This window comes from Terrapene carolina, unplaced genomic scaffold (genome assembly GCF_002925995.2).
Source record: "Terrapene carolina triunguis isolate 2854851 unplaced genomic scaffold, T_m_triunguis-2.0 Scaffold62, whole genome shotgun sequence".
NCBI classification, from domain to species: domain Eukaryota; kingdom Metazoa; phylum Chordata; order Testudines; family Emydidae; genus Terrapene; species Terrapene triunguis.
The window spans coordinates 37,082,766-37,105,594 of NW_020664413.1; the positions used below are offsets into that span (position 1 = coordinate 37,082,766).

Genomic DNA, 22,829 nt, shown 5'->3' on the forward strand with positions numbered 1-22,829 from the left:
AGTTCAATACTGCTGAGGTGAGCTTTGTAGAGACACACCTATATTATTTTTCTTGGCCCTCAAGTTTACTCATTCCCCTCCAACCCCCTGACCCATTTTTGTTTTTCTAGATAGATAGTAAAGTCTGATCAATGCACATCATGGCTACTTAACAGCTTTATAGCATGTATCAAGGGTATTTAATTTTAAACACACCTTGCCAACCACCTCTTAAGTCTTTAGGGGTTGCTAATTTTTATGTTTCATTCTAACTAAAATATAGCATCCTCCAGGGAATCTTGCTGTTACATCAGCGATTCTGCACCTAGCATCATGCATGACTTGCATACCGAAAGCATTCAGAGCTTTGTAATTCTTGAAAGCTCCACTAATTATGCAGCAGTTCACTAATAGCCATAGTGTGTGCAGTCAATAGGATCTGGGCAGGAGGCCAGCAATGCAACACAATTTCTGTCTTCTTGCTGGTATTGCTGAGGTTCTTGGGGCAAACTAAAACATTAACTAGTTTTCCTGAACACTGTGTCTAACAACTGACTGTACAATAAGATGTGGTACATAATGTTCTGCACTGCGGTTTGAACAAATCTGATATTAGTATCCAAACGACTATTCTGGCATCTCTGAGGAGCTTGAAAAGGGTGTTTTGAGAGACAAGCCAACTATTGTTAACTGTGGTTAATGTGACCTGTAACAGAACACTATAACCACAGCTAACAATGTGCAGCTTTTCTGATTGACACTCCCATTTCACTTCTAGGTGAAGGCAAACATTCTATATCTGACTACTTTAAAGATTTATTAGACTTGTTTTTCTTAGGTTCATTATGAAAGTATGTTTATTTCATTTCTCTTTTTCTGCTAATAAGTCAGAGGATGATCTAAAAATTTAGTGACAGATCAATACGAGGTAAAAATTTTAAAATGTATATCGACTAATTAGGAACATACACATGCAGAGTATCAGATGCATGTGACATTCTCTATCACAAGCTACACTTGAAGCTCCAAGTGTCAGTACAAACAGAATTCCCTCCCAAACATACTCTACTGAACATTAGGCACTAGGTCAGGGGTTCTCAAACTGGGGGTCAGGACCCCTCAGGGGATCACGAGGTTATTACATGCGGGGTCGCGAGCTGTCAGCCTCCACCCCAAGCCCTGCTTTGCCTCCAGCATTTATAATGGTGTTAAATATATAAAAAAGTGTTTTTAATTTATAAAGGGGGGGGGTCGCACTCAGAGGCTTGCTATGTGAAAGGGGTCACCAGTACAAAAGTTTGAGAACCACTGCACTAGAGGGTACTAACTTGAGATAAAACTGGTTTGTCTTATTGCAAATATAAAATGACTCCATGTACATGGTGAAAGAATATGTAAAAACAATATATTATGCCAGTTTAGTATTCTCCCAGATTTATACACCTTTAGTCTTGAAGAATCCCAAAGCTTTCTCCAGTCCAGGGATCATTTTTACTATTATAAATTTTTTGGGGGGAAGAGGTGTAAAAAGTCAAACAAATTTGCCTTCTAATGGGTTGAAAAGAAACTGAACAGGCATCGGTCATTGACAGGACACACTGACGTCTAGGCCGTTAAACAACAGTACAGTAATAGGAAAGCAAGTCTTCATTCTCAACCTTCCATTAGGTACATCACCAAAGCTATATTACAGTGCTGTTCCTGATAAATATCTTTATTTTTAAAGTTTCTGCATTTTCCCCATATCAAGTAGCCTTTTCTTCCCCCCTGCAACATGAGACAGGACCTGGAAGCAGAGCTCCTTCTTATGGCTTCCCATTTAGACTGGCCTTTAGAGAGAGGAAAGGTACATAAAAAGGTCACACAGTGCTCAAACTCTTCTGTTACCCTGAGCCAGTTTTCAATCACCTTTATTTTCATTTAACCATTTCTGGGATCAAAATGCCCCATTGAACTGCCTGGGGGAGCGGTAAGGCCTGATTCTGATCCGAACTGTGACACTGTGTATCAGAAGTAACGTCAGTTAAGCTAATGAGTTACACAGGTGTAAAAGTGATGAAAGAAAAATCATTGTATTAAAATAGATCACCCAGGAGCCACTGATGCCCAGCTTCAAACTTTGTTTAAGCAAAGTTGGTGTTTTATTGTGTGATGTTTGGGGCTGCAGCACCTTTTCTATGGTACGTGGCTAGGAAGAGCCTATGTAGAAAAGCCACCTGGATGATAAAGCTATGTGAAAAGAATAGAATATGTTACAGAGCTAGGGCTCTGATCTGTATAAATGTTTGGTATAAAAACTTCCAAAATACAGAAAAACAAACAATTATGATATGTTCCACCATATCATCTCACATTCTGAACTGACATCAGGAAAAACTCATGTTGTCCATACAGAACAAAGCTAAACTCTGGTACTTCTGTAATTAACAAACAAATTCCTTCTTCCCGGGGCAGATGATGTTCCAAAGGCTCAGTATGTGTGAAAACTAATTTTTAGGTAACAACATTCATAAAATTGTAAGCTCTTTCGGGCAGGAACAGGCTGTATCTTATTAAAGGGCCTTCCAGGCACTACCATATAATAGATGTAATACATAATTAACACAATCTGAATAACAATACAATTTACTCAGTCCTGTATTTTTTTTTTTGGTAAAGCAAAAATAGTCCTTGACTTAATTGCAGACATCAGTACAGACATGGTGCGGGAAGTTAACACAACGTTTAGAGTATCTAGAACATTTCTAGCTATGCCCCCTACCCCGATTCTCACTTGAGCTCAGAGAGCAAGAGAAACGGCTATGTCTTTGCAGTGTGGATGGTACAATGGGGAGAGGGCTCCTTGTACACCTGAGGAGGAAAAGTCACTATTTGGACCTAAAATGTTATGTTTTCTTCTGTGGGAAACAAAGAGTAGTTTGAAACCTTCACTTAAGATGATGACTTCTATGAGTCCCACTCACCACAGTAATGCCTCCGTAAGAAAGAACAGCAGCAATTTACTTCAATACCACTGTTGTCTGAAATATTTTGGGACCCTTCAAGTATTTAAAGATTTAAGTTCTACTGCTTTTTTGTGAGCAAAATAATTGCTTTTAGCAGTGTCTGAGAGGTGTGGCCAAGCTGATTCCCCAGATGCAATAACTTTATACATACTTGAAATTTCAACTGTCATTGTTTATTACTGTTTTGGCTACATTCTCTACAATTTCAGCAGCATCTTAAAGAGACAGTTAATGTATCTTTATGTACAATGAAAACAAAATGGCTTGCAACATCAAAAACAAGAGCCACAGTTTAACTGTACAATATTAAATGAAAACCTGTGGTAATACAGCCTCCTTTTTCTGCAGCATGGACCAAAATTACATCTAGGTATTCAGCATCATGAATGGGACAGTAAAAGGAATAATGTATGTAAGAGAGAGAGTTCTGAAAAATAAGTTTCTACCATACAAGGCAGTTAGAAAATGTTTCACATTTTAAAATATCTGTACAAGCCACAAGAAACATTTCCTTGTTGATAGGAACTTCCAGAAATAGAAAATAACCATGAACAACTTCTATATCTAGTATCACTGTGCTCCACAGGTTGAGAGCACAAGAAACTGACTTAAAGAACTGTACTGTATATGTCCAACACAGATTTCTTTTACATGCCTTGATTGTTAATGAATCATCTACTTTTAATCTCTCTATAACGTACAGCTGACTTGCACTTTAAGGAGGTCATTTGATTCTTCTGCAAAAGTAAAAGCAACATAATTTAGCAGCAATTAAAAGCGCCTTCAAGGAGACTTAAAAAAAATACAATATCCAATTAGAAAAAGCCATACTTTAAACATTTGTACAGGAATAAGTGGCTGAAATTTAATAACTAAAAATATGACCTCTGTACAACAATTTACAATAGCATTAGAAGGGAATTCATCATTATCCTGCATAGAACATCATACATAACCTGTCTGCACTTGGATATATGCTATTATTTACTTTTCTCAAAGGCCTGGAAAGTGGCAGCATTGTCAAAACTTGTGACAAGTATAATAAATTTAAAGAATGTAGATGGGTTCAAAATTAGCTATTTGAGGGATAATGTACCAGAAACTATGCATCACCCTTCAAATCTCAGTGAAACGAGGACACATGGGTTTTGAGGTACAGCCTTTAATAAGACCAAATAGCCAAACAAAAGATTATAACTTTTTCAGAAAAGCTTAATACAGAATACAGCTGTGACACTCACTTCTTACTTTGGTTTCAACCACTTGGGAAGTAGGTTTTTTGTTGTTGTTGTTTTTTTTTGTCCAGACACTGAACCTTTCCTGTGTGTTCAAATTTGTCCATTACTTTTCTTATTTAAATAATGAAAAACTACCCTTCATGTTAGCACTCTCCAGTATCAACCAAATGTACTTTATAAGTATTAAAAAGATTATTTACAGTGTTCCCCAAAAAACCCCAAAACCTTTTATTTACTCTTAAACACAGCACATCGATTTGTGTGCAACAAGCAGTGTCATTCTTCAATGTTTAAAGGTTACAGTCAGAAGGGTATATTTATTCACAGTCCATGATCCATTCCCATCATACAAATGGACATTAAGCAGGAGGACTTCAGTCTGAAAACACAGTAATCAAAGTTGTCCTGTGTAAAAACACTCAAATGCTCACAAACTAGTCTGCATCTGGAAACTATAAATATATCATGCCAGTCTTCACTTGGAGAAATTTCAGTACGAAATAATGCTTGAAGTAGGTGGCGTAGGGGATGCTGCCAGCCCAGTCATATGTAAGTTTCCTGAAGAATTTGATCTTCTCATGTGAGGGAGAAGATAAGGATCGTTAGCCAGCTGGTGGACATCAAATCGATCTTCTTTGCGGTATGCTAAACAGCGTCTGATAAAGGCCTAGAAAAGCAGGGGGGAAAAAATTACTACTCTTCCAAATAAAATGAATGCTGCTTATGAGCCAATTCTTCCTCCAGTTGATTTAACAAGTTATAAACAGTTTGAAGTTCTAGAAGAGTTGTTGTTTTCAAGCAGCTCAATTCAGCAGAACAATGTAATTTGTAACGAACTAGTGGGTCCCCAGAATTCTGCAACACTTATGTCAAAATGGTAGGAAGGGTACAGCAAATGCAGAGCAGACAGAATTCTATGGCAACTTTCAGTGACGCCTCTGGCATTTCTATGACAATATTAGCTTGTAACAGCAATGTTGAAGATAATCTTCCTTCTTTTGCCTACAAGGTTTTTTCATCTTAAGGATTGCAAAACTGAAAAACCTCTTCACTACCTTTCCCACCACCTATATTGATTTAAAGTTTGGCTTCTGTGCTCTGCTCTTCCCTTACTCTTGACTTTAAGCCAACCATTCCTCAATGGCACTTGTTACCATACTTGTTAATCTGCCAGCATGTAACAACAAAACTAGTGTCACTTAAAAAAAAAAAAATCAATCTTATTTGAAAAACTTCATGAACAGACAAAAACTATGGAATCCACATTTTACATGAAAACAAACATCCTTTAACACATTACTGTTTTGAAATAATATTTGCAATCAATAAATTGAAGCAAGTGCAGGAGAAGTCTGAGAATGTAGAGAGAGAATGCATGTTAAGTGTGTAGCCAGTGGGTTTCTATGGTCCTTCCAGATACATGCTTATTTTTCCATTCAATGATGCTAGAAGGGTTGTTCTCTCTAGCAGATTTAGTGATGTTCTCTGTAATAATGAGGATAGCTATGGAAATGTTCCAGAAATAGGATATTGGCACCAGGGGTGGGTGGGAAGGAATCATCTTGGTCCATTTCAGAAAGATTGAATTTGGGAGGCTCTGTGGTAGTGAAATTAAGTAGCTGTCAAACTGTGCTAGGATTATTGAATGTGTAATCAAATATATTTTCACAAGATCATATGGCATGAAAGAAATTAGCATCTTCAGAATGTAGAAGATTTCTGTAACTTTCCTTTGTGGAAACAGTAGGAAATTCTACTGTGAACCAGATGGAGAGTAGATGAGAAGTTGATTAAACTATTCCATTCTAGTTGTCCTCTGTAAGTTAAGAAGGTTTTATCACACTGGTTTGCCTAGATGTGAGGGAATCTAGCAAAAAGCTACTCTTGATGGTGCTGGATGCCAGGCTGGAAAGGCACTGTACCTCTAAGCATCCTGTATTTAAAAAAAGTTGTCTGGAAAATCCCCTCACAGCTAACTCCCAGCCCCCAACCTACTTACCCCACCTTATATAACCAGGCTTGACAAAATGTGATTTAAAAAAAAAATAATTTCCGTGGATAATATTTATTTTTAAACATTTTCCCCCCCCAATTTTTAATTGATTTAAAGTTTCACAGTTGGGGAAAATCATGGGGGAGGATCAGAAAATAATTTAACAACAGTGGACATTGAGATTCAAAAAGTTAAAGCTTAAAAACATTAACACAAATGATCCTCTAAGTCCCAAAATAAAGTCCATCACCACAACACAAAAGCTCATTCTCAGCTCTGGTGTCTTCATCCAATCCTGGAGCTGTTCTTTTATCTAAATCTGCTCTGCACCAAGCAGCCACTACCTGCCCTTCCTAACTAGAGCTCAGCCTTCTTCAGCTCTCTCTCTCTGGCTCAGAGAGAGGGTCAGCAACCAACCCTCCACTGCTGCTGTCCTGATCTTCCCCTAGTTACTCTCTCCTTCAGGAGTCTTGTTCTCTCTGCAGCCTCTCCTGCAGCTTCCTCTAGCAGCACCCTTACCTCCCTTGATTGAGAGAGGTCCTGGGTAGCCATCCTTCCCCTGCTGCTAGCTCCCATTTTATAAGGCCCCAGGGCCTTCCCTTAAACCCAACTGGACAGCATGTGTACTGGACCCTGCTCCCTCTTAGACAGGCCATTAACCCTGTTACACAATGCTATGGATTTAATTAACATACCATGAAAAAAAATAATTAGTATTTAGTTAAGTAATTAGATTGTGGGAGGATTAGGGAAAAATCTTCCTTTCTTAATAAAGCAATTCAGTTTTTTACCCTTTGTCCTAAAATAAAGACTGAAGATCAAAGAAAAACATGCATTTGTTAGTGATGTGAATTTCATAGAAACCGGACATAGCAGTTTCATCATAATTTACTGTAACTACTGCATATCCAATAAGTGCAGGTCTTTCTATAAAAGTGTATGTTACTTTCCTACTGGAAAATAAAGGAAAAAATCATGCAAATGTATGTGTTTATATATTAATATTCAGCAGTTCTTAGGCATTTTTGGATTTTAGCATTTTAACATTTTATTTAAAAAAATAAATGAATTACTGAAAATAGTTTGCAAGGTCCTTGGGGCAGGGTTTTGTTTTTAAATCTTTGTGTACCTATAGCACCATAGGAACAATAACATAATGCAAAAGACAGCTAAACACAAATCGGAAGAAAATGACATGTGGATCTTAAAGTGCAGTCACACACTGAAAACTGACTGCAAAAATATCATCAAGAATATCTATGTTTATTTAATCTCAATAATTTTTAGATCAAATTTTCAGTTTACAATGTGTTTTTTCCAACTGCCAGGTCTGTCAATCTGACTTCTTTCTTGCTTCCACATTGTCATCAATAGAAAGTCTGCAAATGCATGTTAGTTTACACTTGGTGTACATATCAGAAAAGAATGCATCACTCTTATATAGGTATTGTGATTAATTGATGCTAATAACAGTAAAAGATAAGTAACAATTAATTGTTGTCATTAATGGCAGCAAATATTACTCAGAATACAGAGGGTAATAAATTGCCAGTTTTAAATAGCCATTTTCTGACTATAACCACATTTAAATAGCTGTTGCCTCATGTTTTCCTTCAATAAATTCAATCACAAAAAACCATTAGGGTCAAACTAAAAGGTATGGAGCATAAACTATTAAAAAATGTAAGCTTATCAGTCACATGCTGTTCTCATATCGTATGTGCCTGTGTCCATTAACTGAATACAAGAGACCCAATTTTTCCAAACCAAGAACAAAAATTACAGGACAAACAATTCTTCTTGAAATGTCTACATAAACTTTACGTGACCCCCTAACTTTAACTTGCTCAATATGAAATTCCTTTTAAGAATATCACCAACAGAAATGTATGCAGGGAAACCATAACAAAAAGGCTCATTCCAAAAAGATTTTCACATCTTCTTGAAAAGTAGTCTCTACAGTTATTAAATTATGTCTACTTTGCCCTCTTAACCTCCAGAGGCAGAATCTTACTTATTTGAACAAGATTCCACATTGCTCCTACTTCTACACCATTTGGATCCCAAAAGATGTATTCCTTACATTGTTACATTAATTGTTTTGGAACACTGGAAGTAGTGCCCAATTGTCTTCCTATAGCATTATTTTGAACCAGCATCAAGTCTTTTGCTTGAGTCAGGGTCACTAATATCCAGAGTAAGCATAAGAACAATTTTAAATCAAGTACCTCCGATTTATTTTCTCCCCCGATTTCTAGAACCTAGTTTATGGTACAGCTGTCCACAGCTATAATCACCAAAGTCATTGGAATCTCCTTTTATCCTCACTTCTCTGTAGAATCTTGAATGTCCAGGGAGAAGGGGTTAGACCAGTGGTTCTCAAACTTTTGTATTGGTGACCCCTTTCACATAGCAAGCCTTTGAGTGCGACTCCCCTTATAAATTAAAAACACTTTTTTATATATTTAACACCATTATAAATGCTGGAGGCAAAGCGGGGTTTAGGGTGGAGGCGGACAGCTCACGACACTCCCTCCCCCGTAATAACCCCGTGACCCCGAGGGATCCCGACCCCCAGTTTGAGAACCCCTGGGTTAGACATTTCTTCCAGTCCCAAAATAATGTGCTTTTTTAAATGTACAGATCTCTGCCCTGCATGCCCTATGGCAGCCCAACTATTTTGATATTCTTGTCCCTCATGAAGTTGATCTGATCTTGAGAACATGTACTACTTAACCAGCCTAGAGTTAATGTGGCTGGTACATTATGAATTTCAAAGGGAGCAATGGTAGAAGGCATTTTCCCGGTGCATTCCAGCAGTGAAGCTGGTTCTTCAGATTGAGAAAACTAGGTAACAAACATTCACTATTTTCAGAAGCAGCCTGTTACAAAACAAAATTTTAATGAAATGACTTAATTAGCTAATACAGTGAGGCAGCCAGAGTCTTCTAGGGAATAAACACCAAAACCAGACAGCATCAGTGATGAGAGTTTTTGGGAAGGCCTGGTTTGAAGCACCTTGGAGTCCTTCTGGAACAAAGGCACTATGTAAATGTAAAATGATGAAGTAAGTCTTTCCCAGATTACTTTTGGGCATCTGATCTTGGATAAGTTCCAAAAGAGATATATTGTACAAAAAACTGAAATAATTTCAAACTGTAAAGAGAGGCTGTAACCAGGAATATCTGTCCATTGTGTCTTTCCCACTTACATGATATTCTTAAATTAGTGGTAATTTTATAGCTTGCTTCTAAAGTAAATACTCTAAAACAAATCAATAAATTTAGTATTTGCTTCATGCTACTCAATTAGGTTCTAAGAAAATTTACCTTGGCTTCATTGCTTACAACAGGTTTAACTGGGAACTGGACTTCTGTGGCTTTTAATATTGTGTTTTCTTGTAGGATATCTTGTTGTGATTGATTATGACCAAATGGCTGAAAAATAAATTCAGATAAATTTCCTCATGAAGCATCCAGGTATCGATTTCAGTGACAACATATCTTCATTCTAATTTATGTTATTTTAAACTGTCTGTGTGCTCACAAAAATATCTAGTAACACTTTTAAGTAAAATGACATTTTTATGTCAGGTTAGACTATTTGTTCCTCTGCCTCTTGTTTGAAAGAGGTATCAATGAACATAATATCAATGTTCAGAAACGGAAGTAACAAAGTCTTTATGACCACAATTTCAGTGCGTAGTGGAGATATACGTAGAGAAGCTTGTCTTAAAGCTGTACAAAGTTTTTAAACACATTTTGTCTCACCTTTCTTCCGTAAAGACACTGGAAAAAGATTACTCCAACTGACCATACATCAACCTTGTTTGAAATCTTTGGTGGCTCTTTGCCAACTACAAAACACTCTGGAGGCAAGTACCTGTAAAACCAAAACCTTCTGTCACTGCACGTAAACCCACAATCTTTATATCATGTTCAAACACAAAGTTATACATCTGACTGCACCTGATTCCTTAACACTGATACAGTTATTTCAAGTCTGTGTTTTGTTTTTTTAAATCAACAGTGACATTGTAATTTTCAATATTTCCTTACTGCAGGTAAACTAATGAAAAGAGGCTAAGTGCTCAGAAGAGTTGGCCGATAATGAGCTGGCCAACACTACCCTCTTCAAACTCACTAGCAGGATTGACGGGCTGCTATGGCAAAGAGCAGAAAAGCCAAAAGCCCTATCAGAACAGGGAGGGACTGAGGAGAGCAAATCCCAGCCAGGAAGTTTCTATAGGCAATGACAATGCTCACTGCTTTTCCTGTTCTGCAGGCAGTTCTACCATTACAGCTTTTTGTAAAAGAGCCCGAGTGCATGAGAGAGAAGAGATGGTTTATACCCAGCCTTCATTTCCACTCAACAGATACACTGGTGGGATGTGTCTGGGTCTCCTACCTACCTATTGAAGTTAGGATGCAGGAGGGAGGGAGAGAGTGTAATTTCCCTCTTTGGGGTATCTCAGGCTGGCTGTTCCCTGCCCTACAGCTGCTAAAATCCTCAGTCTTCAAGAGCGAGGGCGTTTCCTACTACAGAGATTTCCAATATTATTAGAGACAAATACTTTTAGGAATGGTAAAGTTGGAGAATAAATGCTACTAAGACTGATAAGACCCACGTAATCCTGGATGTGATAGATAACAGTTTTCTTCCTCAAATCATCACTGAACCAACAAGAGTTGATGCAATTTTAGACTTGCTTTTGGTAAGTGGTGAGGACATCAAGGAAGAGCTAGTCATAAGAAATAACCTTGGATCGAGTGATCATGGGCTGATTCAATTTAAATTAAATGAAAAGATGATCAAAACCAGGTTGTCAACTATGATTTTTTATTGTAAAAGGGCAGACTTTGGTGAATTAAAAGAATTAGTTAAAGACATCAACTGTACTGAAGAGCAGAAAAAACAAATGTGGAGGTGGGTTGGAATTTCTTCAAATCAACTATACAAAACTATCTGAAATTTGCATCATAAGAAAAGGGAAAAGAACTTGTAGGGAAAGGCTACAGACCCAGCTGGATGAATAACCACCTAAAAAGTTTATTAGGTGTAATAAAGTAAGCAGAGAACCTATAGGGAATAAGAAAAGGGGTTGATCAGCAAAAAAATTTATATTGTGGAGGTTAGAAAAAGTAGGAGTAAAGCAAGAATTACCAAAAGTCAAGCTGAATTAGCTCTTACTGTGGACATTTAAATAAATAAGTTTTTTAGTTATATAAATAAAGAGAGACTATGGAAGGACGAGGTTGGGCCATTATGCAGTGTGGATGGGAAGAAGATTAAAGATAATCTAGATACAGCTCAAAAACAAAATAAATAATTTGCTTCAGTTTTCAGTAAGGATGACAATACAGAATATGTACATGTGATGGAAATGAGTGTCAAGAAATGGAAATTACAACATCTCAGGTGGAAGAAAACTTAAAGATCTTATTATGCTCAAATCAGGGGGACCAGATAACTTCCATCCCAGAACACTGAAACAACTGACACATGACATTGCTAGCCCGGTAGCAAGGATATTTAATAAATCTATCTATTCAGGGGTAATACCATATGACTGGAAAATAGCCAACATCGTATCTATATTTAAGAAAGGGAAAACAAGTGATCTGGCATTTACAGACCTGTTAGTCTGACTTAAGTAATATGCAAGGTTTTAGATCAAGTTGTGAAGGAAAGAGTAATTACATTCATAGAGGTAAATGGTAAAGGGGATGTAATGTAATAAGGGTTAACATGATAGACTGACCTGATTTCCTTCTTTGAGAAAATAACTGATTTTTTAGATAAGGGAAGTGCAGTAAACCTAATATACTTGGACTTCAGTAAAGCATGTGACAACAGTATCACATGGGAAATTATTTCTTAAATTAGGGAAGACAGAGATCAGTACAAGTGTTGTAAGGTGGATAAATAATTGGCTGAAGGGGAAAAGGCAGTGGGTTATGCTAAAAGGTGAATTACTGGACTAGAGGGAGATTACTAGTGGAGTTCCTCAAAGATTAGTTTTGGGGCCAATCAACATTTTTATTAATGACTTGGCACAAAAAGTATAAGTGTGCTGATAACATTTGCTGATGATACAAAGCTGGGAGGCATCGTCAATACAGAGGAAGACTGGAATATTATACATGAATATCTGGATGACCTTGAAGACTGGAGCGACAGAAATGGGATGAAATTCAATGGTACAAAATGCAAAGTCATTCACTCAGGGTCCAATAATAAGAATTTCTGCTTCAGTTGGGGGCTCATCAGTTGGAAGTGACAGAGGAGGAGAGAGACCTGGATGTGTGGGTCTATCACAGGATGATTATGAGCCACCAGTGTGATGTAGCGGTGAAAAAGGCAAATGTGATCCTAGGAAGTATCAGGTGAAGCATTTTCAGTAGAGATAAAGTAGTATTAATCCATTGTGTAATGCACTGGTAAGACTTAATTTGGAATACTGGTACGATTCTGGTCACTCATGTTCAAGAAAGATTAATTTAAACTAAAGCAGGTGCAGAGAAGAGCTAGTAGGAAGATAAGGGGAATGGAGCACCCATCTTATGAGAGGAGACTGGGAAAACATGGCGTGTTTAGTCTAGTAAAATGAAGGCTGAGGGGAGATATGATTGCGCTCTATAAATACATTAGGGGATATGATTGCTCTCAGGGAGGTGAAGAGCTATTTAAACTGAAGGACAATGCTGGCACAAGAACAAGCATATATAAACTGCCCATGAACAAATTCAGGCTGGAAATCAGAAGAAGATTTCTAACTGTCAGAGGGATGAGGTTCTGTAACAGCCTCCCAAAAGGAGTTGTGGGGGCAAGCAACTTAATTATTTTTAAGAGAGAGCAGAACAAATTTATGAGAGCTACTGTATGATGAGGTGCTCGTGATGTTAGGGGGAAGGGCTCAATTGCTCTGGGGTTCACTTTTGGTTTATGTCTGATGCATCTGAAGCTCATGCTTCAGGGTTTCACCTGGCAACCAGCAGAAGTCAGGAAGGGATTATTCCTTCCCCCCCAGTATGTTCTGGATGGGTGTTTTTATCTCCTTTCTTTAAAGCATCAAGGAGGACCCACAGCTGGAAATGAGATATTGGGCAGGGCTCTAAGGAAGCACCAAGCATTCTCTGTCTCTCCCAGGTGCTTGGATGATTGGTTCTTGCTTACATGCTCATGGTCTAACTGATCGTCATATGTGGGGTCAGGAAGGAATTTTCCCCTAGGTCAGACATGTGGTGACCTTGGGGTTTCTTTTAGGGCGGTCGATTAATCGTAGTTAACTCATGCGATTAACTCAAAAAAATTCATCGCTATTAATTGCAGTTTTAATTTCACTGTTAAACAATAGAATACCAATTGACATTTATTAAATATTTTGGATTTTTTTCTACATTTTAAAATATATTGATTTCAATTACAACACAGAATACAAAGTGTATAGTGCTCACTTTATATTACTTTTATTACAAATATTTCCACTGTAAAAATGATAAACAAAAGTAATAGTATTTTTCAATTCACCTCATATGAGTACCATAGTGCAATCTCTTTCACGTGAAAGCACAACTTACAAATGTAGATTTTTGTTACATAACTTCACTCAAAACCAAAACAATGCACAACTTTAGAGCCCACAAGTCCACTCAGTCCTACCTTTTGTTCACCCAATTGCTAAGACAAACAAGTTTGTTTACATTTACGGGAGATAATGCTGCCCACTTATTATTTACATCACCTGAAAGTGAGAACAGATGTATGCATGGCACTTCTGTAGTCAGCATTGCAAGATATTTATGTGCCAGGTATGCTAAACATTCGTATGCCCCATCATACTTTGGCCAACACTCCAGAGAACATGTTTCCATGCTGATGACGCTGGTTAAAAAAATAATGCATTAATTAAATTTGTGACTGAACTCCTTGGGGGAGAACTGTACGTCTCCTGCTCTATTGCATTCTGCCATATAGTTCATATTATAGCAATCTTGGATGATGACCCAGCATGTTGTTTGTTTTAAGAACACTTTTACACTGCAGATTTGACAAAACGCAAAGAAGGTACCAATGTGAGATTTCTAAAGGTAACTACAGCACTCAAACCACGATTTAAGAATCTGAACTGCCTTCCAAAATCTGAGAGGGATGAGGTGAACAGCATGTTTTCAGAAGTCTTGAAAGAGCAACAGTCTGATGTGAAAACTACAGAACCCGAACCACCCAAAAAGAAAATTAACATTCTTGGTGGCATCTGACTCATATGATGAAAATGAACATGGGTCAGTCCACCCTGCTTTGGATCGTTATTGAGCAGAAACCATCATCAGCATGGAAGCATGTCCTCTGGAATGGTGGGTGAAGCACGAAGGGACATATGAATCTTTACCGCATCTGGCACGTAAATATCTTGCAACACCAGCTACAACAGTGCCATGTGAACACCTGTTCTCACTTTCAGGTGACATTTTAAACAAGAAGCGGGCACCATTATTTCCTGCAAATGTAAACAAACTTGTTTGTCTGAGCGATTGGCTGAACTAGAAATAGGACTGAGTGGACTTGTAGGCTCTGATGTTTTACATAGTTTTATTTTTGAATGCAGTTTTTTTGTACATAATTCTACACTTGTAAGTTGAACTTTCATGATAAAGAGATTGCACTACAGTACTTGTATTAAGTGAATTGAAAAATACTACCGTATATACTCGTTCATAAGCCAAATTTTTTTAGTAAAAAAGGGAAGCACCAGAGAAGGGGGTTGGCTTATGAATGGGTATAGAGAGGGAGAGGTGGGACACAGCGCCTCCCCCCAACAGAGGGAACAAGGAGAGGCAGCACAGCCAGCAGAGCCAGAAGGGAAGAGGCGGGGCCAGAATCTCTCCGCTTCTGGCCATGCTGCTCTCCCTCCAGCCTCCAAAGCAGCTGCAGCTCCAGGGCTGGCAGGCTGCAGCCACCCAGCCCGCCAGAGCAGGCTGCAGCCGCCCGGCCCGGCCCGCCAGAGCACGCTGCGGCCGCACTGCCCAGCCTGCCGGAGCAGCTCCAGCCCGGCCAGAGACATCCTCCCCTGGCCCCAGATAAAGTGGGAAGGGATGGGGAGAGTGTGGGGGTCCCGGGCTAGGGGTGGAGTAATGTGGGGGGTGGTCACAGGGGTTACTCCCCTGACCCCCAGCTTCTCCCCCCAAAAAATTTCCCCACCAGTTGCTGTCCCGGCCCATCAGGGTAAGAAGCTGGCGCGCTGGGACACTTTGTGTACTTAGGTTTACCTCCGTGCCTGCAGACGCGTGGTAAACAAACCATCTCAGCCTGCCAGCTGCTCATCCTGATGGCCCGGGAGCCAAAGTTGAATTATAGGGTCGGCTTATGAACAGGTCATAAAAATTTTCCATTTTTACTTATCCATCTTGCGGGGGGTCAGCTTATATACGAACTGGCTTATGATAGAGTACATATGGTATTTATTTTATTTTTACAGTGCAAATATTTATAAAAAATAAATATTGAGTACTGTACACTTTGTATTCTGTGTTGTAATTGAAATCAATATACTTGAACAGGTGGAAAACATCCAAAATATTTATATAAATAGAATTCTATTATTAACAGCGCGATTAATCACGATTAATTTTTTAAATCACTTGACAGCCCTAGATTTTTTTTTTTTTTTTCCAGAGTCTGGGTGCGTGTCATTTGCTATGATTATTTAGTTGTATCTCATTTAATCATTTCCCTGCCACTGTGGGGTCCTTGAGCCCTGGTGCACCTCGGTCCCTCCTATTCGCTGACTGTGACACTGAATAGACTAGTCTCCTGTGGGTTGTAATATTTTGGTCTAATTTTGGTTGTTGGGTTTAACGTGCAGGTGCTGGATGGTGTTGGTGGCCTGTAATATACAGAAGGTCAGGCTAGATGATCTGATGGTCCCTTCTGGCCTTAAACTCTCTACGTAGCAGGAGAAGCAGGCACCCCCTCCACTTCCCACATATATTTTTCAAATAAATAGTCATATGAAGATATAAAACTGGCCATGCCCTTCATAGATTTTGGACTTTTGCACAAAGTGAGAGGTCAGTGTGTGTTCAGTCTTACTTTTCCATAAGATTTTTACACTTGCGCTCATTTGGAAAATGTATTTAGACATGCAACTTTTTAAATGTTTTGTTCAGGACATGTGCTGCAATTTCACTGCATGTTAATGAAGTTTCAGGTACGCATGTGAGAAATGCCTAATTCTCAGAGGCCCTCCTAAGGGTCTAACCTAGTGCACAGATTTTAATCAACATACACAACACTGGAAAACACTCCATAACAGTTTTATACTGACACAGTATATATTTATCCTATATGTACATATGTAATAAAAATTGCCAAATATATATTATCCCTACACATATAGTATGGCTGGTCAGTTTTCCAGTCAACTGAACCTTTAAGACTAAAGGAATTATTTTAATGTGTGTGTATACGTAGTCTGAGGAAGATAATGATCTGGGGATCTAAAGTTCTTGGAATTGATAACATTTCTCCCAGGAGGATTTCCCAGTGCTAAGCATCTATGCAAACCCATCACCCCTGGGAGGGCTGTCATGATCTTCCAAAAGCCAAAGGGTTTAATATATATTTTCTTCTTGGAAAATATGTTTATAACATTCTGAACTAAAATGGTGATTCTTTCAGAATGTTCAAATATATATCCTGGCTGCTGCCTTCCTGGAAGATTATGAGTGAAGTATAAACTGACTTCCACAGGAGAAGTAAAAATAGAAACATACGAATTGCCATACTAGAAGTAATCAAAGGTCCTCCTAATCCAATTTCATTTTTCCAACACCAAACACTTTGGGGGAAAAAACCTGATAATGAAACCCACATACTGCACCTAACTGTGCAACACTACGCTTTGGGCAAGGGTGATTCTTTCCTACTTCAGCTGATCCCCAGATTTGAAAACAGATTAGCTAATGTAACTGTAGAAGTTATTCATACTCCTATAAACATTTGATTATGTTATGCATCCTACAAAATTCAGTAATATTATGTTCCTTCAACACTAAGATCCACAGGCTAAATGTTGCACATAAATCCTTTTCCTTCCCCTATTTTACATTTGATGCTTTTAATCCTAGATATCTGTGTAAAACTGATTTTACATTATTGAAATTTGAACAATAAGAGTTTAAATAACATATCTGTCCAAACAAAAATTACCAATAAGTTCCTGCCCCTTGTGAAGTTAAGTCCATTCCATCCACACCATAGCTGTCATCATCCATTATTTTAGAGAGACCAAAATCAGTGATTTTTATTTCTCCACATGCTGTTCCATCTACTAGAAGGATGTTACCTAACAACAACAAAACATTATGAATATGCAATCTTATCACAAGAATACTAAATAAATGCTTCTTAATAGGTTCAATCTGCAGCAGTGCCTGATACAGCTGAAGCAGCTGAACACCACCTTTCTACCCTCCTCCTCAAACCATTTTGACCCCTGCGTGGCTCTAAGTTGTTCCCAACTGCAATGGCCCCCCCCCCCCCCAAGGGACTGATTGGGTAGCTGGGAAACACCAGATCACAGCAACCCTGGCCATGGTGCTTTTTCCCACTTATTGTCCTGAAAACATGTTCTACCAGCACCACAGAATTCACAGGAAGCTGGTTAAACTGGCTTTAGGGACAGCCTCTATATGCCCCCCAAGAACAGTGCAAAGGGGCTGCAGATGGGCCAAGGATCTCGCCCTGTTTTTAAACTGCACAATGAATTTCTCATACTATTTTTATTTTCCTTTAGCATTATACTTGATTCATCATTTAAACAAAATTTATTTTTTACCAATCTCTTTCAAAAATATTAAATTAAGAACATAAATGTCTTAATAAAAATATATTCAGAATTGCTCTATATGAGAACAGTCATCCCTGGAACTGTGTGCAAAAGAGCATGCATACTGTACAACTCTATCCTCTCTAAAAGAAAACCATGTTAACAGTTTCTTACTTATTAAGTGGTAGCTTGATGTTGTACGGCACACTACAAAAACACTATATTTGCTTTAAGGGGTTAACAATTTTAGATTCACAAAGACAGTACTAACAAACTAGATGGCCAACTGAAGCCCCAAGGTAGAAGATGGTGTAAATCTTTAGTCTGTTTAAATGGTCACACTCACTTTATTTACTCTATGCCAAGTCATTATTGGAAGACTTAATGGATGCAGTAAGATTTAAGGAGAGATTAGAATAAAGATGATGGTCATTAGACATGCAAGAAAAATTGGGCCTGTTCCAGGCATAAAGGGGCAGCATGGAAGAGGACATGAAGATGACAGTGGAAGGAGGATACAAAGGGAGCAGCTAGGAAAGAGGCCCAATTATAGCAAAGGAGGACAACACTTGTATGCATGAGTGCAATTACACAGAGACTTTCGTGTGAAGACAAAAGCCTCAACTAGACGTAGGTGATGATAGCCAGTGAAAGGATTTGAGTAGACAAAGAAAATGCACAATAAAGGAAAATGATTTTCACAGCACCATTCTGGAAATATCAGAGGGGAAGGAAACAACAAATTATTTTCTTTGTATTTCTGAAGGTGTCCGTCATGTTCTCTGGATCTGTGATGGGGTGTCTGCCCCACACAGGCATAAAAGGGGTTAATCATGCCCTGTCCAGGAAGGAGCAATGGAAGTAAGTTCTCCCAGCAGCCCAGAGAGGCTGTTTGAAGTACAGCCAAATAAGGAGGAGATGCAGGGAGCAATCCAGGCCCCGAAGGCTCAGATAAAAGGGAGCTGCAGGGCAGAGTAGGGTCAGTTGCTGCAGGGAGCCCAGCTGAATGCCCTGAGGTAAGGGCAAAGAAGGTGCTAGGGCCACGGGGAAGTGGCCCAGGGAAATATAGCAGCACTGATGGAGGTTATAGAGGAGCAGCGGGAGGCTGCTATGTACTGAGTCCCTGGACTTGGGGCTGCAGTAATGAGTGGGCCTGGGTCCCCCCGCAACTTGTCACTGGGGAAGTGGCTCAACTGTTGGACAGAGATCCCCTCCTGGAAGCAGGAAACAAATGATGACCTAGCCAGAGGACTGAGTTGAGAAGAGGATGCTGCAGTTCTGGGAGCTGAGAGAGGAGCCACAGGCGGGAGCAGAGACTGAGTGCCGGTGTGCAGATCGCAGATGTGGGTGTCTGCCTCGAGCTAATCCTCAGCATGACCAGGAGGAGGCACCAGTCTAGCAATGAGGGCTGCACCTTGTGACAGGTACTTACCCCATAAATTAAAATCACAAAATAATGCAAAATGACTAATGAGTTGAGGCAAGTAATAGCCAAAGAATAGACAAAGATTTCAGTAGTAAAGATGTAAGAGAAATATGGATTTTGGAGATATTTAAGAAGAAATGACAACCAGAAGTTAATCTGAGATTTTCCAACATGGATTACAAATAAAATATGAGAACACAAAATTATTGCATTTTCAGCTGTAACTTTTTTCATTTACCTGGCTTAAGATCATAGTGTATAATAGGGGGCTTGATCTCATTGAGATACCGTAGTGCATTTACTATTTGCATTACAATGGACCTAGCTTCTTTCTCTGACATCAGTTTATGTTGCTTGAGATAGAAATCCAAATCATTGCCTTCACAGTACTCCAACACCGTACAAAACCTAGAGTAAAAATTCAGAAATACAGTCAGATAAGGTAGAGTACAAATTGCCATCTAACTGCACAATCATATGAAAAAAAAGTAAAGACTGATAATGACAAGTTAACAATTTCACGTATATGAATAAAATAATCTAGCTTTTTTAATTAAGGGAATCTGGCATAACTAGTTAATTAAAAACCCAACATCAAAGCATTTGCATTCAACAGAAAAGAGACTACACAAATATTAGTGAGGCCATGTAAAAAAAAAAGACAGTTACCTTTCCCGTAACTGGTGTTCTTCGAGATGTGTTGCTCATGTCTATTCCACAGCAGGTGTGCGTGCTCGCCACGTGCACTGGTGCCGGAAGTTTTTCCCCTAGCAGTACCCATAGGGGAGCGCCCCAGCGACCCCTGGAGTGACACTTCCATAGCGCAGTATAAGGGGAGCTGCGCGCTCCCCCCACCCTCAGTTCCTTCTTGCCAGACAACTCCAACAGAGGGGAAGGAGGGCGGGATGTGGAATAGACATGAGCAACACATCTCGAAGAACACCAGTTACGGGAAAGGTAACTGTCTTTTCTTCTTCGAGTGATTGCTCATGTGTATTCCACAATAGGTGATTCCAAGCTATATCTGTTGGAGGTGGGTAGGAGTTCACAAATTCTTGGGACGGAGCACAGCCCTGCCGAATCCAGCATCCTCCCTGGTTTGGGAGACAATTGCATAATGCGAGGTGAAAGTGTGAACTGAAGACCACGTAGCAGCCCTACAAATGTCCTGGATAGGGACATGGACCAAAAAGGCAGCCGACGAGGCCTGTATCGAGTTGAGTGCGCCTTCACAACTGGTGGCGGAGGGATTCCTGCCAAGCCATAACAGATATGGATGCACGAGGTGATCCAGTTGGAGAGCCACTGAGTGGAGATCGGCTGACCTTTCATGCGCTTGGCCGAGGCGATGAACAGTTGCGAGGACTTGCTGAATGACTTAGTCCGCTCCAGGTAGAAAGCCAGAGCCTGTCTCACATCCAGTGTGTGGAGGCGGCACTCCTCACTGGACGCATGGGACTTGGGTCAGAGGACCTGCAGAAAAATGTCCTGACCCATGTGATAGGCAGAGACCACCTTCGGGAGGAACGAAGGGTGTGGGCGGAGCTGGACCTCATCTTTATGAAACACCGTGTACGGGGGGCTCGGAGGGTCAGGGCCCTGAGTTCCGAAACCTGTCTAGCCGACGTGATCGCAACCAGGAAGGCCACCTTCCACGAGAGGTGTGACCAGGAGCACGTGGCTAGCGGCTCAAACGGGAGCCCTATGAGACGGGCAAACAGCAGGTTTAGGTCCCACTGCGGGACAAAGGGCCTAACATACGGGAAGAGATGATCCAACCCCTTAAGGAATCTGCCAGTCATAGCATTGGAGAATACCGTGTGGCCCTGCAGCGGTGGATGGAAGACCGATATGGCCGCCAGTTGCACCTTGACTGACAAGGGCGCCAGGCCCTGGGCTCTAAGGTGAAGGAGGAGTCCAGAATAAACTGGATCGGGGCAGCCACCAGGGAAACGCCCCGCTCGTCTGCCCATCTGGAGAACTGAGACCACTTTGCCAAGTAGGCTTGGCGCATGGAGGGTTGCCTGCTTTCTAGGAGGACGTGCTGAACCCCGTCTGAGCACGTCCTTTCCTCCCTACCTAACCATTGAACAGCCATGCCGTGAGGTGGAGTGCTGCTAGGTTGGGGTGGAGGAGGCGGCCCTGCTCCTGGGATAGCAGGTCCGGGCGGGACGGCAACGGCCACGGCGGGGCAATTACTAGGCCCATGAGGGTCCTGTACCAATGCTGCCTGGACTATGCCAGGGCAATCAGAAGTACCCGGGCCTTGTCTGACTTGATCTTTTCCAGGACCTTGCCTATCAGCGGGAACAGGGGAAAAGCATAGAGGAACTGGCTTGACCAGGACAGCAGAAAGGCATCGGAGATAGCCCCCCATCCCAGGCCCCCCCTGGAGCAGAACCGGGGACAGTGACAGTTCTGCCAAGTCATGAACAGGTCCACCTGGGGAGTTCCCCACTCTTGGAAAAGACTGTGCACACCTCTGGGTGAAGAGACCACTCGTGCAGAGAGGAGATGTCCCTGCGCAAGCAATCCGCCCGGGCGTTCCAGGCACCCGGCAGATGGAAGGCCTGTAAGCAGATGTCGTGGGCTATACAAAAGTCCAACAGCCTGAGGGCTTCACAGCAGAGGATTGCGCCCCGCCTTGTCTGTTGATATAGAACATCGAGGCCGTGTTGTCTGTGAGAACCCTGACCACCCGGCCCTTCAGGTGCAAGTGGAAGGCCATGCACGCCAGCTGTACTGCACTGAGCTCCTGGACGTTTATGTGGAGGGTCAGATCCTGAGCCGACCACAGACCTTGGGTCTGAACGTTCCCCACATGGGCCCCCCCGTCCCAGATCCGACGTGTCGGACACTAGATCCAGCGACAGGGCCCTGCCCCTGAACGGGACTCCTTGAAGCAGGTTTCTCGGGGAGGACCACCACCATAGGGAGGAGATCACTGGCTCGGGTTTTGTCCTCCCTGGCCTGGGAGAACTCCGAGGCCAACCAGAGCTGTGGGGCCTCATCCTGAGTCTGGCATTACGGACCACATATGTGCACACTGACATGTGACCCAAGAACTGGAGGCACACACTGGCTGTTGTCACCGGAAACCTTGTGACCGTGTCCATGAGACCCTTCAGGGTCTCGAACCTGTCCGGTGGGAGGGAGTCTTTGGCTGACGAGGCGAACAGGACCGCCCCGATAAACTCTATGCATTGTAATGGGACTAACGTGGACTTGGTGTCGCTTACCAACAGGCCCAAAGTGGTGCATGTGGACAGAAGGAGCACCACGTGATCCCGCACCTGAAACCGGGAGCTGCCCTTGACCAACCAGTCGTCCAGATAGGGGAAGATCTGGACCCCCTGGC

General features: G+C 40.9%; 1 protein-coding gene across 2 annotated transcripts in view; it reads right to left on the reverse strand.

Moving 5' to 3' along the window:
* Positions 1–3,135: 3,135 nt before the first annotated feature.
* TLK1 (tousled like kinase 1) overlaps positions 3,136–22,829 on the reverse strand; it is a 152,865-nt gene continuing 133,171 nt past the window's right edge. For both annotated transcript variants that reach the window (XM_024209365.2, XM_024209291.2), the window contains 5 exons: positions 19,710–19,879; positions 17,427–17,562; positions 9,986–10,097; positions 9,545–9,652; positions 3,136–4,889 (listed from right to left, as the gene is read on the reverse strand). In XM_024209365.2, coding sequence (XP_024065133.1) covers positions 4,713–4,889; positions 9,545–9,652; positions 9,986–10,097; positions 17,427–17,562; positions 19,710–19,879 — 703 coding nt within the window. In that variant the 3' untranslated portion in view covers positions 3,136–4,712. The remainder of the gene's footprint in view (positions 4,890–9,544; positions 9,653–9,985; positions 10,098–17,426; positions 17,563–19,709; positions 19,880–22,829) is intronic.